The following is an 18547-nucleotide window of genomic DNA, read 5'->3' as shown; positions in this document are numbered from 1 at the left end:
CCACGCACACAGCTAAACCAGCAGCCATCTGTCTCAGCTTGGGAGCTCTCTGTGACAACCAAGGAAGACAAGGGAAAGGATAGATCCGGATGCAGCAGAGGCTTCTTCTAGCATAAAATCATGTTATTCAAACACCAGGCTCTGTATACAGCTGATCTGAGCACTAGTTTTTTATTTATTAATAATAATAAAACCCTATACATATCTATTTCTATCTCTAGTTCTTAAGATAGATTCAAATATACTGCTATTAATTTTAATTCTTCCTTCTGACAATTTCTTGTTTGGTATGCTGTACAACATGTCTCACATACTATTTCTCAGAAAGCTCGCATTCAGATGTTCTTGGAGTTTGCTAGTCTCTGTTGCAATTTGTGCTTTCGCCATACTTCCACACCCTCACCTGCCCAGCTACTTGTAAAAGTGGTTTCCTCCCAAAACTAAAGAAAATAAATTTAGTACAATTATTAAAAACTTTAATTGGATCCTCATTATAAATTAATGTGGAAAAAATAGCTATCCGTAAGTCTTTATTCACACAAAAGTCCAACTGCCTTCAATGGGAGTTTTGCCCAAGTAAGAACTTCCATTCTAGATCCTTTACATCAATCAGAATCCAGGCATTTTGACTGTTAATTATTCTCTGATTAGCTTGCATCTAGTGAAACAAACTAAAGGGAAACTTCTCCCCAACCGCTATATAGAAAATCTCAACTCCAATATTTTTTTCTCCCTATGAGCTCAGAACTTCCACTGTCATCAAAGAGAGTGCTGCACATTTAGCGGAACACAATATTAGAATTTAGATCCAACATATGCATTGAAAAGAAAAAACCACAATTTGCATATCTTTTTTTGCTTTTCTTCCGAAAGAGGCTTTTCCGACATTTGGCCCATTAACATGGGGCCAAATGTAGGGGAAAAAAACCCTCTTTCGGAACATCCCTTCTTCCTCATAAAACAAAGTTTACAGGGATGCCAAAAAAATGCGTCCGCTTTTCTGAATTTTTTTTGGAAAAGCGGACATGTTCATTGGCACGGCAGAGCTTTTCCAGGATACCTCCCATATCCCAGAAAAGCTCTGTAGTCTAGACACACACACACACACGCATATGATTTTATTTTGGTCTGAAATAATCACAAAGAAGAAACAGGGTAGTGTAACACTCTAAATATTGCTGTAATTAATATTCATTCAATAACAGGAATATTGTATTTTGTATGGCTCTGGATATCTTACAAGAGACAAGCAAAGAGAGGTCACAAGATGCTCTACATAACCCAAACAATAACATCCAGCTATTATCTATAGTCTTTTAAGAGTATTATAAACAACATTAAAATCAAATATGAATGATTCTTACAAATAAACAAGCAAACATTTTCACTAATGTGAAGGAGAAAAGCAATTTGCCCTGAATTTGTATCTCTTGCTTTTCCTCATCCTTCCTCTTTCAAAAGACTATGTTACCATGAACTGGCATGTATATAAAGTCAGGCTTGGAGATGTAATGTCGGTGGCTTTCTAAGGCCTATACTATCAAAGAATAGCTGGCTATTACATTTTAATATCCCCTCCCATATAGAGGGAAAAATCATATGTTCAGAAGGGACTCACCAATCCCACAATACAAAAAACTAGACTTTGTTCAACAAGTGAGTTATGATTACAACTGCTTTCAACAAGTAGCTGATGTCTGAAATGAAGCGAGTGCTGTATCAGCAAGTGGGATACAACAACAACAAAAAGGGTCAGACTAACGAACATATTATAAATAAAAAATTCTGCATGTGAGGTGGTGCTCTGGCCATCTTTGGGTTCTGACTGCCATCTTTGTCACCCTGCATAGCCTCACATAGCATTCACAGCCAAAAGTCTGTCTCTAATTTTAGTTCCTACTCCTGGCACATGTTGTGTCCCAGATCACTGAGAGCCTTGAATTAATACACCAAGACACAGTATTAAGCTAAATAACTAGCAGCTTTATTGAACTCGCAGGAGATGTGCTTGGAATTGTTTAAACACTCCCAGCATCCTTTGTCCCGGCATGCACCATGATAGTGAAAAATCTGGGGGTTCCTCTATTTAGACTGTCCCAAAATTCAATCAGAAACACAAGTTGCAAGACTGTGTCAGAAGGGAAAATTTCAAGACTATTATAGCATATATTTTATTGAAGTCCTTTTAGAACATTGTATTAGAAGGGTCAATAAAATGTTTCAGCCTTTGCTTTTCCCAGGATGGGGGTCTGCTCCTTCAAGAGCAGAGGATCTCTTGGAGAAGAAAATGAGCAAATAATTTTTAAAACATTAAGGCTTGCACTATATTTCATTTGTTGTCCTTTAAAAATAAAAGGGGGGATGGCTAGTGGACTCCATTTAGTTTCAAGCAGGAAAACGTTTGCTTCACAAAAGACACCATTACAAGTCACAACAAATTATTATCTGAATAGGAAAAGCTGAAATAGATCTACTTCATGCCCTGCTAGAGAGATTTAGCTAGGTCAGCATGGTGGAAGCTTGCAGTGCTACAATCCATACAGCCTTTCCTACTGATAAACTTCACCATCCAGCATCGTCATTTCCAGAACAAAACTACCTTAAAAATAAATAAGGAGTAACACTATAGACTAGCTGGCTCATTTGCTGCGCAGAGTTCAGTGACATGAGACAACATCTACAATTTTGCTATCTTTCTGCAATGGTCTTAAGTATGCCACCATATTTCAATACTGTAGAATTAAGGAAAGTCATAGAAAACTGGGAAGAAAATAAATGGTTAGTAACTGGTCAATCAAGAGGATAAGATCCTACTACTGTTGGATCTTGTAGATCTTATTACTGTTGGAGCTAATAGAATTAGGCCAGCTCTAACAGGTGGTTAAGTCAGTATAACTACATTACTCAGGGGTTTGAGAAATCCATCCTCCTAAGTGATGTTGTTATTTCGACCTAACCCCTTGAGTAGACAGTGCTATGTTTACAGGACAGCATCTTCTTTTGACACAGCTACCATCCCCCATGAAGGTGAATTAACTATACACCAGTGAAATAAGTTCCACTACGCTATATATGAGGACAAACTCTTAGTTTTTTTGGAGCAGAAATATAAGGCCCTAGCTTCCTGTGTATGATTTATCTGATAATACTTCAGTTTGTTAACAAATGATGCCCAACAATAGGATTTTAATTTCAGAGACTGGATTGGCGTGGTTCAATTTGTAAGGGGAGTATGCAATGTACCTGGATGCCAGTCCTATACCCCAAAAGCTTCACATAACCTGTAAATCAATTAGATGACTTAGCAAGGAGAGGCATTGAAAAGCCAACAAAAATCAACCAATCTTGAGTGAAATGTCTCCATATTTAGGTAAACTGCCTCACTGATTTAAATTGAATATTAGCTTAGTGTGGAATCCAGAATTGTAGCATCTGAAATTATTAGCCAGACACTGATGTTAAGTAGGTAGCTAGAGAACAAGGTTTTATTCAAGCTTAGAGCATAGATATATTAGCAAAAGATATGCTAGCTGTATGGACTGTATGGCCCCTAATATACCTGGGGAGTGTATTAATTAAGGAAGAGAGAGAAAAGACTGTGGTTTGTAATCTATCCTTTAAATCAGCTTCTGTACCTAATGACTGGAAGATAACTAATGTGACACCAACATTTAAAAAGGGCTCTAGAGGTGATCCTGGTAATTACAGACTGGTAAATCTAACGTCAGTACCGGGAAATTGTTAGACACATAGATGAACAGAATTTGTTTCTATAAAGGGAAGTCATGCCTGACTAATCTACTAAAGTTCCTCGAGGGGGTCAACAAACATGTGGACAAAGGGGATCCAGTGGATATAGTGTACTTAGATTTCCAGAAAGCCTTTGACAAGGTCCCTCACCAAAGGCTCTTAAGTCAAGTAAGTTGTCCTGGGATAAGGAAGGTCCTCTAATGGAGTAAGAACTGGTTAAAAAAGACAGGAATCAAAGGGTAGGAATACATAGTCAGTTTTAAGAAGGGAGAGAGGTAACTGGCAGTGTCCCCCAAAGGTCTGTCCTGGTACCAATCCTATCCAACCTATTTATAAATAATCTGGAGAAAGGGGTAAACAGTGAGGTGGCAAAAATTTGCAGGTGATACTAAACTGCTCAAATAAGTTAAGAGCAAAGCAGACTGTGAAGAGCTTCAAAAAGATCTCACTAAACTAAGTGGGCAACAAAATGGCAGATGAAATTTAATGTTGATAAATATAAAGTAATGCACATTGGAAAAAATAATCCCAACTATATACACAATATGATGGGAACTAATTTGGCTACAACTACTCAAGAGAAAGATCTTGGAGTCATTGTGGATAGTTCTCTGAAAACATCCAATCAATGTGCAGCGGCAGTCAAAAAAGCAAACAATGTTAGGAATAATTTAAAAAGGGATAGAGAATAAGAGAGAATATCTTATTGACTCTATATAAAACTATGGTATGCCTATACTTTGAAAACTGCATACAGATATGGTCACCTCATCTCAAAAGAGATATACTGACAGTGGAAAACATTCAGAAAAGGGCAACAAAAACTATTAGGGGTTTGGAACGGTCCCATATGAAGAGAGAGTAAAAAGACTGGGACTTTTCATCTTATAAAAGAGGATATTAAAGGGGGGATATGATAGTAGTCTATAAAATCATGACTGGTGTGAAAAAGGTGAATAAGGAAAAGTTATTTACTTGTTTCCATAACATAAGAGGTAGGGCTCACAAAATGAAATTAATAGGTAGCAGCCTGAAAACAAGCAGAAGGATGTTTTTCTTCATGCAGTGTACAGTTAACCAGTGGGACTCCTTGCTAGAGGGTGCTGTGAAGTCCAGAACTTTAACAGGGTTCAAGAAAGAACTAGATAAATTCATGGAGGTTAGGTCCATCAATGACTATTAGCCAGAATGGGCAGGAATAGTGTCCCTGACCTCTGTTTGTCAGAGGCTAGCAATGGATGACAGGAGAGGGATCATTTGATAATTCCCTGTTCTGTTCAGTCCCTCTGGTGTGTCCGGCATGGGCCACTGTTGGAAGACAGGATACAGGGCTAGATGGACCTTTGGTCTGACCCTGAATGGCCGTTCTTATGTTCAGACAACAGTGACATCAGCAGCTCTGAGATGTTACCACTGCAGAAACATACTTTAAAATATTTGTATCTTTTTTTAGAGATTCCTGACACTGCAATGTGGGAGGTGCAATGATTAGTTTTGGAGGTGGGATGAGTGGTATGTGCACAGGATTATGAGAACTCTGAGTAAAAGACGAAAGATATTCTCTTTGAAATCTGGTTTCTGAAACACATGACTAATCTAGAAATCAAAACATACCAGGAAAACTGACCCATCTTGGGTAACTTGATAAGTACTTGGGCACCAATAGGAATTTGGGAATTACACAATGTGTTTAGATGCTTAAGCCATAGTTATTCTCTCACGTGCAGAGGGATTTGCTGATTGCCTCTTTGAGGATGAGAAAGAAATACCACCAAAGTCACGTAGACAGACTGGGCCTCAGGGACTGCATCTTCTTCTGAATACTTAAGAAAGATTTATGGGTTATGGTCAAGTGATATGTCTCACACACAATCAATAGTCTGTGATGGCAAGCATGGAGAAAGCATTCTCACGTTTCTCAGTAATGTTACTACTTTTTATTATTTAGGAGTAACAATAGTAGCACTACTACTATATGTATTATATTAAAGCAGGGATGGGCAATAATTTTTGCAGAGGGGCAACTTCATTAATTTTGCAGGAGGGGCAACTAATGGTCATGGGCCGGCTCCAGGTGCTCCCGTCCCCCACAAAGGGAGGGGCCTTGGGCATAAGGGGTGGGGCTGGGCCTAGAGAAAAAGAGTGTGTGAGTGTGAAACAGAGACACTCTGTGAGAGACAGATTTTGTGATGCCGATTGAGTGTGTGTGGCAGAGATGGGAGAGTATGTATGGCAGTGTGTGTGGGGCACAGACAGGGTGTGTGAGATAACGAAATAGAGTGCATGTGCTGGCTGCTGCTGGGTCAGTTTGTGAGAGAAGCCACACGCTGTCTCTTTAAGACAGGGAAAGCTGTCCTGCTCTGTTGTCTCTCCTCTTCCCTGCTCTGCAGAAATAGGGGTGTATGTGTGAGAGAGAGCATGAGCACTGAAATCTTAAAAACTGTGCGCTGCCTCTTAAAACAGGCTCTGCTGGGTCACTTACCATCCATGCTTCAGACTGGAGAAGCTCTGCTGTGTGTCTCCCTCTCCCCAACCCCTGTTCTGCAGAGATGGGGTACAGGGCCAGAGGGACACTCTGACTTCAGCACTGCCCTCTCCCCTCCACTGTAACCCCTGCAATTTCCCCCCACTCTGCACAGTTAGCAGAAGAATCCTAGGATCTCACATCCTACCCAAATACTTTGAATTACAATAGTGGTACAAATGCCATACCATCCGGAAAATGTCCTACTTTTTAGCGACTAAAGAAACATGCTACCTTATAATTCTCTTAATAGTAATAACTTGAGGAACAAATATACTCACTGGTCACAGAGGCATAACAAAACCACTACTACCACACTTCAGATTCTTCCTCAGATTCTGCACTGGGTCAAATCTCTTTATCTAGCCCCCATCACTGCACAAAGCTTTTACTGAAGTCAATGAGAGCAGGGATCATGCATTCAAGGGCAGAATTTGGCCCACAATGTTGTTGTTAAAGCGTTTATTTACCATTCCCCGTCCCCCCCACTTAGAAATTAATTAAAATGAGCTATCTCTCAAGCAAAATTAATCTAAATGTAAGCCATACTGCTAACAACAGGGAGGCTAGGAATTCAACTTCAGTTGGATGGTCTTCTCTGTCTCAGACTCACAACAGTAACAGGGAGAAAAAGGCAGGAGGCTAATTCATGCACAGGATTTGGCCTATGAGAGGCCTAATAGAGTAGAATCCAGTAAGAATGACAAAAGGTATGGGTTCCCCCTTCAAACAACATCGTTGTTGAGACATGCATTGGCACATCTAATACCAGCTTTGTTTGCTTTGAAATTAATCGTTTTCCCCAAAGTTGAACAATTTCCCCTCCCCCTCCTTTCTTTCTTGTACAGACTTAGGAGCAGCCACTCCTATTTACATTGTGTTGCTCGCAACATTGCCACTTGTCAGTCAAAGTTCCATTCCTCACTTGGCAAAGAAAAGAGAACTTTGCACTGATCAAAAATGCTAGGGAAGGAAACGGAGTGGGGGGGGGGGGGTAGGGAGAGGGCAAGAGAGAGAGGCATGAGATTAGAGGGTAACAAAACTAGAAAGGAAGATAAACAGAACCAAAAAGAAAAATGTCCTTTGTTCATTTAAATGGCTTTCTGCTCCCAAGCCCTCTGCATGACTAATGCTAGGCTGTGGTGTGTAAACCTCTTGGGCACATTATACAAACAAAGCATAACTCGGCCTGAACAAACAAAGGCCTAAGCAACAGTGATTGAATTCATCTTAAAACAACAAATCAATTCTTCCCTATTAATGCCCTAAATACCAGCGTAGGAGCACTGTCCTGTTGTAATAAACAGCCATGTGTTCAATTACCGTCTGTTTTCCCAACTACTGCTCTCTTCAGTAATTACACCATGCAATGCATTCTACATTGACATTATATTAATGTGCTGGGAAGAGAGATCTTAAATACGAATTAAATCAAGGCTAAACATTTTAGAAAGCCTTGCAGAGTTGCACAAGCGCTAACAGCACATTATTTAGCAGGAAGCAAAGAGTGATTTTCTGGTCTGTCATTCTCCACCTTCCTTCCTTGATTAAATAAACAAACTAAACAAAATCAAGTATGAAAGAGCTGTGCTGCCTCAGATGCATGTCACAGTTAACCTTACACATTAGCTCTCTAGATGCCCATTTTATCTGAAGGAGTTATGTGCTCAGAAGTTGTGTTTCATAAATATGTGCATCTTTCACATCATCAACAACAACAATACTCCTCAACAACAGCCAGGTGACAACAAAAGAAAAACTGTGAACAGAAAACTTTTTATACCAAGACAAAGGCAGAAGGATAAAGGTTCAAGAAAAGGTTCCTCACCCTTTTGCAGAACTGTCAAACAACTTCTATTGAATATTGAATAGCACACAGTAAACAGACCAAACAAAAGGTATGATGAAAGATGTATTTACTTGTGCAAGGCTCCTTCCCCACCCTCCCCAACCTTTCTTTCCATTTCATATACACCCACACTGCACGGTTTGCATTGTGTTGTTAAATAACCAATAGCAACCTAGATGAAACAGTGGAAGAGTTTCTATGATGCTGTCAAGCACCAGACAGATGCTTGGCAGTGTCAATATGGATCTTTATGTTTGGGTTATGCCAAAGTTATCAATAAAAATAAAATAGTAATAACAAGAATAATATATATTTTTAAAATGTGGCAATATGAGTTAGTAGTGGACATCTGTGCACTTTCTGAAATCAAGGGTGTATCTTGTTACCTGCTGGGTTATATTTCAGCAGGCGTTGCTATCAAGGAAACAGATAAGAAAAGCTGCTTTCTGCCTGTGTGGTAGATTACAAGAATTTGTATAAAGAAGCAAAAACAAATTCTGAGGGGTGTAATGACTTAATTCCAGTTCACTTGGAGCATTGGCTCATTGGCCATTGCTGTAGAGAGACTAAAGGCCTGGCTGACACACAAACATGGATAAACTTTGGAGGAATCCATTTTAAAATAGAAACCACCAATGCCTCTAAATAGTTCTGATGGAAGGCTGAAATGTAGAAATTCCAGCCCTTAGGTGACAATGAAGTTTGAAAGGTTTTCTGTCTGGTTAAAATACTATAGAACAAAACCTGCCTTCAGAACCATGTGTTCTGATTTTAAGAGGAACTGCCATGTGCCTATAAGCATATCATAGTGACAACGGTTACTTGTGCATCAGGTCATCAAATGTAGAAAGAAACAAAAAAAACTTTGACAGGATTGGGGGTTTTTTTAGATATAGTTTACTTTGATTCTCATTTGAGCTTCTCGAGTTGCCTATGTGCACATTCTCTCTCTCTTGCGCGTGTGTGTGCACACACATACCCAGAGTCACAGAATAATCTTCCTTGCAGTGACTCAAATAATGTAATACAATTAGTCACCACAGAAAAGTGAAAAACCTCCAATCATAACTTATATATAACACAGGAGATGGGTAAACCATGTATAATGACTTAGCCAAAATAACAACATACAAATAACACTGACAAGTTCAAAGTTAAAAACTAGCTAACTAATAATAAACATAACCTGCAGCCTTAAATTTAGAGCATTTTTTACCAGGCAACTTCATTAACAAAGGCTAGTGGGAACTGTTATAAATCCCAGCCTTTGCCATAGCAGAAACCTTCATGTGCTTCTCTGGAAGACAGAGGACAGCCTTGTGAATAGCTCATAGCACAGTCTGGTATCCAAAGCTAATCAGTATATGTTAGACTATCTTAATCAACTTCAAAAAGCCAATCCACATGCTCATCCCAGCTTCTGGCCTCTCCTTCTCCCCAACTGCACTCTCGCTCATTTGGCCATATTTCCCCATACTTATTTTCCACAAATAGTGCAGTTAAGAATGAACGCTGGGAGCTCTTCAGGTCTTGGTATGCTGGGCGCAGGTGGTAAAGAAAACTTTGGAGTGAGCTCTCCACTAATTCTAGTACTGGCCGTGTCTCCTCCGTAAGCAGCTCTTATTAAAAAAAGACCAAGCACCCACTAGAACAAAACCAAGCAGGCCTATTTAATTAGGGCAAATGCTTGATATCTACTTCTTCACATTAAACCACACAGGCCTGGGAGGGCTGATTAATTTTAATATGCACGGTCATGACAAGCGCCTCCGGGGTAAGGAAGATGAGGGGATGGGGAGGAGGGAGAAGCACAAACCCTGCTAGCTTGACAAATAGGTTTCAGATAAAATGTTGTGCATGTTGCCCAGATTAGAATGTTACTATTCAGCAAGGGCTTGAACCTTTAAAATGAAGGACAAGAGGCCTGAAGAACAGGTGGCTAGCTCTTCACTCGTGAATAAATGACAACCCCCAAAAGCCGTGGCACATAAACACACAAAAAGAGCTGGCATACTCCCTCATGTGTACTTATATGTTAATAGGCTGGGTCAGAGGCTTTTTCAACAGCAATCCATGTACTGAAAATGAAGCTCAAGAAGCTGATGGCTTTGCCAAAAACATACAAGAAAAACAGACTGCAACCCATTTAGGGGCATCAGAGGCATTCGAATATATATTCAGTAGTAGGCTGTTCAACATAGCAGACAAACGTACAATCCAATGGGTGGAAGCGGAAGTTAGATAAATTCAGACTGGAAACAGGGGGTACATTTTTAATGATGAGCATAATTCACCACTGGAACAATTTACCCAGGGTCATAGTGTTTTTCTAAAAGCTGTGCCCTAGGAATTATTTCGAGGAAGTTCTATGGCTTGTGTTATACAGAAAGTCAATGATCCCTTCTGGCAATGGAATCTATGTAAAAAATAAACAGGGTAGATAATCAAATGAGTTGCTAGAGCTAGGAGACAGAACTATTAACTCCGTTTTTGGTTAAACTTGATTATGCTACATTGTTCATGATGGGAAGAGATAAACGAAGGGCTCTGTTGCTACTTTTACCTGTTCCTTTTGCAGAACGAGTGTGTTTTGGAAAGAAATCTTAATTACGTGACCCACAAAAGTAGACTTTCATCCTAAAATAGAGGGGCACTACCTCCTCCCTACAAAGCACAAGTTCCAAGCCAAACTCACTCAACCATAGTGGTCTCTTGTAAATTTAAGATGCTATATCAGCATCTCATATGCCTTTATTAAGCAAGAAAAAAGAAATCCAAAAGCTATGAACCTTTGAGGATCTAAGCAAGAGAGACTTGGAAGAGAATCTAAGCAAATTTTGAAAACACCCATTGAAACCAACCATAACTATTGAGATAAACTATTAGGAAGGAATACACTTAAAAACTGAAGATGATAAATGAACAAACTTCACTTTGAGTAAAAGCTGGCAGGGCTTCAAACCAGGCTACCTGTGTTCTAAAGTTAAAGCACTTGTTAATGAAGATTTCAGATACCACAACATTTAAGGGCTTCGTTTCACATAGGCTTGTTTCGTAAACTTTTTCCCCCCTTCATCAGTTATGTGAGTGCATATTTCCATATGGTAGCATCTTTGAAAGAAGTGCATAGTGGTTAGATGCTGGCTTGCTCTACAAAAAAAGATACTTTTTCTGGTGACAGACTGCGTAGAAGAACATTTAAACCACAATGCACTTGGAGCATCCTTCTACAGCAGCAGGAGTGGAAGGAACAAAACTTAAAAGTACTCAGTTGAAAGGTACCCTTGTTTGTCCTTCAGTAGAACAGCATTACATGTATTTTGTCAAAAGGACAGTGAGGAACCAAACAAAAGAAACTCAAACCTTAACCAATTAGAGTATCCTTAGGCTTTTCCCAAGGATGTGTTCACTTTATTTTGTTCCCACTTTATCAGATGTGATTTAAAAACAAGAGTCTGCCTTTCAAGAGTCTCCCTTCTTGTGCCCATTACTGTCCAGCTTTGGAGACTATGGCTTAAGAAGAGGGAGACCTCTTGATTTTGTTTACAAGAGATGGTGATTTAAAGTTTGATAATATTAGGGGATATTCTGAGTTCATATTTCAGCTGGAGAGTCTGAATCCAATATGGTTCACTTTTACAGACAAAAGAGCTGCTTAAACAACAGCCATTTCAATTACCTCAAGAACAGGTGTTGTGATTTATAATGTAAACTTAAACATCAAACATAAATAGCCTTTAGGGGATGTTCAGTAGACAAAAATCATGCCCAAGGGGCCGTTTTGTCACTTTCTTTCTCACCAAAAATTACATATAGCATTGTAACTCTCACATTTATAGATGAGATTGTTATGTTTGCAATGCCTATTAAAGCCCTACAGCCATGTGTCCTAGTAACCCTTTAACCATATACAAAGCTTTACTTATTCCTCTGAAGTATTTATTTCTTTGTATTATTTATTTACAATAGCATCCACAATATGCTACATGTTTTCTAAACACTCAAAAGAATGATCCCTCCTCAAAGGAGCTAGGGACCAACAGACAGGTAGACAGACATAAGGAGCTAAGGGAAACAATAGGTAATTATTTCTATATAAAATCAACCCCGTTTGGCAGCACAGCTGAGGAACACACAGAAGGGACTTCAGTATGGACAGAACAGGGGCCATGCAGGTGAATAAGCATGCGCTCACACTTACACCATGTCTGATTGCTGTGGTGCTATACATCTAGGCATCCATCAAAACACAACAATAATGGAAATACCATTTTACACATAGCCCAGAAGCAGTCCTCAGAAAGGTACATACAAAAACTGCCATAAACCAAAACTGATGAGAAGAAGAATACTACTTAAAAGAAGAATAACTCTTAACAAGTTTCTAAGCTGTAAACATCAAGAAAGAGCCGTAGCCTATTGCTAAAAATATGCCTTTGGTGTTGTGTTTTTGCCTTTCCCCCCCCCAAAAGCCAAACCAAGAATTTAGAGAAAAGGCTACCACAGATTTAAAGCATTTAATTTATCACAAATGCAGGGCCATAAATTAAAATACTGCAATCCAATCCCATTAATAGTGCAAGAAAAGCCTAAGTGGCTGCTTTGGTCTTTGCTTTTCATGAACTTGTGTCAAGCTCAGTGACTTCAAAGAGATTTCTATTTCATTTCTATGACAGAAGAGAACAGACAGACAGAGTCTCTGCCATCCTCTGATGCCTTAAGAAAACAGAAAAAAACATGTCTGTATCTCATTCCCCTAATGATTTTTAGCTGCAAAAGGAATCCCATGGTCGATAGATGACCCTCAGGGCGAGGGCTTGAGGTCTGTCACAGTATATAAGGCTTCTCCAAACCCACTCCATTATCTTCATTATTGTACACCAGAAATAAAAAGGGACTGACTCCTCTTCTGAAGTCTAGTTAGAAAAGGATGGAATGTTTCATGTAAAATAACATTATGTGACTTTGGTAATAGGTTTATGCCTTTGGGGACATGAATGCTAAAGCAGTGTATGAGGATTTTCTGCAGAATTTGAGAAGGAAAAAAGTGCACAATGGATCAATGAGGAGTAAAAATCCACAGATTTTACATTGCTAAAATGTTCCATGCCTATGTGCCAAAATGTCTCATTCTCAATCAGATACTTGCAAAAGTCAAGAGCAAAATGCCAGGTTCCAAAGATTAAACATGATGGGTGCGAAGTTTAGAACTAAGTAGAAATCACAAACACACACCCACAAAATCAGAATACCCATGGAAAAAAGAAAAAGCAAACCAACCATCCTGTGTAAATTTCTGAGGAAACACTATATACACTGGCTTCCTCAAGTCGGGCTTTTACAAGTGCAAGTATTCAACAAAATAATATTTCACCATAATATATACATATCCATCTCTAGCCACAAAATATTTTCTTAAAAGGAATGATACTCCTGCTCCTACCACAACCCACACACTGTAATATGTTTGGTAAATTCATTAAAATCCATATAATTTTGAGGGCAATCAGCACTTGAACTAGCAAATACTTTTTTTTTCGATGTCTTTAAATTTGTTTTAGATCAGGACCAAAAGCCAATTTTGAAGGAACCATACACGCCCTGTAACCTTAACATGCCAGCTATTCCAGGAACGGAACAGATATTTTGCAGTTTGCACTGTACAATGATATTGCATCACGTCAGATCAGTGTCACAATGAATACAGTATCACATACCATTATGTCACCACGCTGAAATGTTAATTTCGGGACATCATGACATGGTACTGTGATGTGCCACTGTAAATGTTAACAGAGGCATTACCTGCAGATTTGCACCAGGCAGTTGTAAGGTGGAAACTCTCTCAAACTCTAGTGCGAGGCACCATTAAATGTCATTTTTATGTTAATGACCAGATGCACAACAAATGGCCAAAAGTCTTCATTAGAAATCTTTTGGAGATATCAGTGACAGTGATATAAACTAGCTAAGGTGAATCTGCTCATACTTTGTTCTTTGAATGTTTCAAGTATACTAGAGTGATTCAAAATATATTTTCAAAAGATAGAATGGATACATAAAGAAACAGAAATCTAGTTTATATCTGCACTCAGGAAGAGTAAAAGAAACTATTTGATTTAAGCTATCACTAGTGCAATTGTTTCTCTTCCCAAGAAAGAAAACAGGTATTGTCACTAATTATTGTTACTAATTATTCTTATGTATTATTATTACAATCATGCCCAGCTAAGATCATTGTGCAAGGTCCTGTACTTTCAGGATTAAAATTTTGTGCTGAGACATACAGCATCACCCACTGTTGAGTTATTACCTACATGTATAATTAGATATTGCACATATCTAGGGAAAAAACATGAACTGTTAATGATTTGATTAGCAACAAGCAATGGCTGACATCTACCCACTTGAATGGTGTCAATAAAAGATTAGCAAGACAAGGTGGGTAAGGTAACATGTTTTATTGGATCAACTTCCCATGGTGTTAAGGGACCAACTTTTGAGCTACATGAAGCTCATCTTCAGGCCAAGGGCTCATCTTTATCACCACCAGAAGCTGGTCCAATACACGATATTACCTCATCATCTTGTCTCGCTAATATCCTGGAATGCAGGATACTACACACACAGCTATAATACCGAATATACAAAAAAAAAGTAACAAAAATACTTTCTGAAAGGGTTAACACAAAGTAGTTGCAGTGGCAAGCTAATTTTTTTTAAGACAACATTGTTTTGTGGAGGGTTTTTTAAAAACAACTGAAAGTGGTTTGCCTTCCACACCCCACAAAGATAAAAATTTAATTAGCCACTTAAAAAAATTCATGCTGACTGGAGCAAGGGGGGGAAGAGAGCTTGCTGAGATGACATATTCCCTCCTTACCACATTTTAATGCTCTTATGCAAGTCTAATTTTTTTCCTAGCCAGCTCACCTCAGTGGCCTCCTTTTGTTTGATGCCCCATTTCCCATTCTCTTCCAACTTCTGAACTTTTGTTAGTTTGCTTTTAGGGAAAAGAGGAGTAGAACAAAACAAAACAACACAACAACCCTCTTTTTTTCTTTTTATTTCTGGATGGGGAGGAAACAGAGACATGAATATGGCACCCTCATAATGATTTAACTAGGGCTTAATGAAATTTTCATCACAACCTGCTGTTCATTTTAATGGCCTTTGAAAGACAATAGAACAATGGCTAGAGGGAAGAAAAGATTTTCTGTTGCATACATTTGTAAAGCCCAACATTGAGTTGCTCCCCCTCCCTCCCCCTCTAATCTTTTTAGAAAGCTGCAGACCTTTTGTTTGTACTGTATATTTTCATTTTAGTGGAGATGAGAAAATGCATAGACACTGTAACCACTCTCAGCTCTATCTGTGGCCTTTCCTTAATGGAATCTCTGGAGCATACACAACTTCCTACTCAACACTGTATTTACACGATGACCAGAAAACACTTCTCTTCCCCATCCACTAAACAACCTTGCCTCTTCCTCACTGCCCCACACACAGTAGCCAAGCTGTAGAAGTCTTTCCCACTCCACAGCACAAGGAAGGTCATGACATTAGCCACAATGTCTGTGGTGAAAGCAAATATATTTAACGCCTTTCAAAAAATGGTTATTAAACAAAGCATTTCTTCTCCAGCAGACGCTCACCGTGGGCCCCACTGAAGAGAAGACTAATTTACAGTCATGTCACGTGTATGAGAGTGTAACTACACTTCTCTTTGCTTTTTTGTCAGCCCATTTCCTTCCAATGCAGAAGGAGCTTTTGGGGGGCTCTGTGGCTGAGGGTTTTCCACTTTTAAAACAAACTATTGAAAAGGGACTGGCAGACACAAAAACAGATGATAATTAATACTTCAAGGACACTATGGAATCAGGAGCAGTGGGTTCATATAAGAGTGACAAACACTTTGAAAATCCACCAGTTACAATGATATTTTCCAGATGGCTCAGAGTACCGTAATGGGACACGGAGACGGTCACCTGTAGATCACTGGTTTAAATCCTGTGCCATTGACAGTGACTGAAAATATTTCCCATCTGAAGTCTGTTCTGTGGCCTCTATGAAATGACTTGGTGTTCTACAGTCAGTTCCTAGAGTCCCGATGCATTGGTGGAGGTGAACCATGGTCTGGGGGGAGGCTAGCCTCTAGGCCAGCCTGCCTCTTCTGCCTGAGGCCCCCACCCTGCTGTCTGAGGCCCTGCCTCCTTCCCCATCAGAGCCTAAAGGAAGCCCCCATGGCTGTCAGCTGCTCACACCAGCCACCCAAGTGCTCCCAGCGGTGGAAAATAGGCAGTCCCTGAAGTGCCAGGTGGGTGGCACAGTCCCCCTGCCTAGCTTGAGAGCATGGGGAGGGTGAGCAGTATGGCCCCAGCCCACAGGCCACCCCCCAAACCGCCCAATACCAGGAAGGCAGGCAGTGCAGGTCCCCCAGGCCCGGCACAGTGGGTAGACAGGCTACATGAGCACGACTCCAGCCTCCTGGAGTCCCTGGCCATCGGTTGCCCTAGAGCCATGGGGGGGGGGGAAGCCAATACACTGCCCCCACAGAGCACCAGTAGAAAGCAGAAGGAGGCCCATGCATTAGACCACATAGACTGTTTGGGGAGTCACATTTTTCCCCAGACTTTGATAGCCATCGCCCATATACAGGTGGCAGATATCTCTGGCAGTGGAGCCAAGGGTAGAAAGGGCACAGAGAGTCAACTATCATCTCCTAGAGATGGGCCCTGAATGTCAGGGATATCATGAATTCCAGAGCAGCACAGGGGTAACTGCTAATACATCTGTTTGCACAGTATCTGTTCCAAAGATAAATGAGATGATTTAGGACACATTTAATCCAGGACCATTCATGATTACTAAATTCCACAATCAGCCCTTCAACCACTGGTTCTGTATTTACAAGTGGGGTTGTTTTTTTTCAAAAGTTTGCCATCCTTGAGATCACTGTTTTCAGTTCATGAGTGTTAGCAATGTCAGTAGCTCTAATGTAGATAGGCCATGGGCTGTCGCCACTGTAGCAATCAGCACATCCATTAGACCTGCTTCTCAGCCAGGCTAGAGGACATCATACTTAGAGAAGTGGAGGCAGCTAGCCCATATACAGCAGAGTAGAGCTGGGGAAAAGTTTAAACGGTTTTGATGAAATGGTGGGATACCTGTGAATGTTAGCCCTAGTGTAGACAAGACACATACTTCCATTTTGCCAGCAACAAGAGCAGGAGATGGATGGATGGATTAGGAATGGAATAGTGTAGTCGGTTAACCGATTAACTGATGAGCAAAAAGGTATTGGTTAATGCTATTGACTAGTGTTTCTTAAACTTTTTAAGTTCGAGGAATACCAAACACAATTTTTTTTATGAGGAACACCAAGAATATTTTGTTGAGCGCAAAAAAAAAAAAAAAAAAAGGTTGGGGGGGGGGGGAGGGAAGGGTTGGGGGAAAGTTATTGAGAAAAAAAAGTCGCCTGCCCCATTAAGAGCGGCCATTTTGAATTCTATTGTTCTCCACGGCACACCTCCGACTGCCTCGCTGCACACAGGTGTGCCGCGGAACACAGTTTAAGAAACACTGCTATTGACTATACGCATTTAAATGCCGTACAGCAGCAAGAGACCAACTCTTTCTGCAGCACTGCATTTAAAACATAGTAGGAGCTGGGCGGGTAGGCAGCCTGGCTCAGTCCCAGTTTGCATTGGGTCCTGGACCTACCCCCCAGTGCAGCTCTGCATTTAAAAAGCACTAGGAGCCAGGCTAAAATGTAATGCAGAGCTGCAGCGGGACTTGGTCCCTGACCTGGCACATGCTGGGACTGAGCGCTTTAATTGCCTTCCCTTATCAACTAATCATGTAGTCGATAAAAATTCTATTGACTACACGATTAGAAAATTACCCTCTTCCTAATACCCCTAGAATAGATATCCAAAATTGACAGAGCCTGGAAGAATGAAAATGAAATGTTGGTCCATTTCCCAGGCCTTACCTTCAGGCTCATTTTTTATGAGCTCTTCCATTTTTCTTTGCTTTAAGGTGTCTACAACATCTGCTAGGCTGCCTTTACGCCTTTCAGGAGTTCCCAGGGCTGTGCTGGACAATGACTCTCCACTCTGACGCCCACCTTCTTCTGCCTTCAAGGGTGAGGTAGATGAGTTGTGCGGGGCAAATGAAGACATCACTTTATTGCCATCAATTTCCTGAAAAAAGAGAAACATGAGATGAAACTTGAAAAAGAAGAAAAGACAGAAAGAAATGAAACCCCTTTGTTCTTGGAGTTCATTGCTGTTTGTTCTTTTGGTGAAACCTTTAAAAAGAAATGCAATGCTTCAAAACCACCCAGAACAAAGTCTCTTGGTAAAGGATAAACCAAGATTACAGGCTGAAGTGAGCAAAGATCAGCTTGTAGGAGAGAAACA

At 40.2% G+C, this 18547-nt stretch overlaps 1 protein-coding gene across 12 annotated transcripts in view; it reads right to left on the bottom strand.

Moving 5' to 3' along the window:
- The window catches only part of SOX5 (SRY-box transcription factor 5), an 897303-nt gene that overhangs the window by 281309 nt on the left and 597447 nt on the right, over positions 1-18547 (bottom strand). For all 12 annotated transcript variants that reach the window (XM_075898182.1, XM_075898188.1, XM_075898174.1 and 9 more), the window contains one exon: positions 18118-18328. In XM_075898182.1, the coding sequence (XP_075754297.1) occupies positions 18118-18328 (211 nt within the window). The remainder of the gene's footprint in view (positions 1-18117; positions 18329-18547) is intronic.

Source organism: Pelodiscus sinensis, chromosome 1 (genome assembly GCF_049634645.1).
Source record: "Pelodiscus sinensis isolate JC-2024 chromosome 1, ASM4963464v1, whole genome shotgun sequence".
Lineage (NCBI taxonomy): Eukaryota > Metazoa > Chordata > Testudines > Trionychidae > Pelodiscus > Pelodiscus sinensis.
This window is presented reverse-complemented; position numbering and strand designations above follow the sequence as displayed.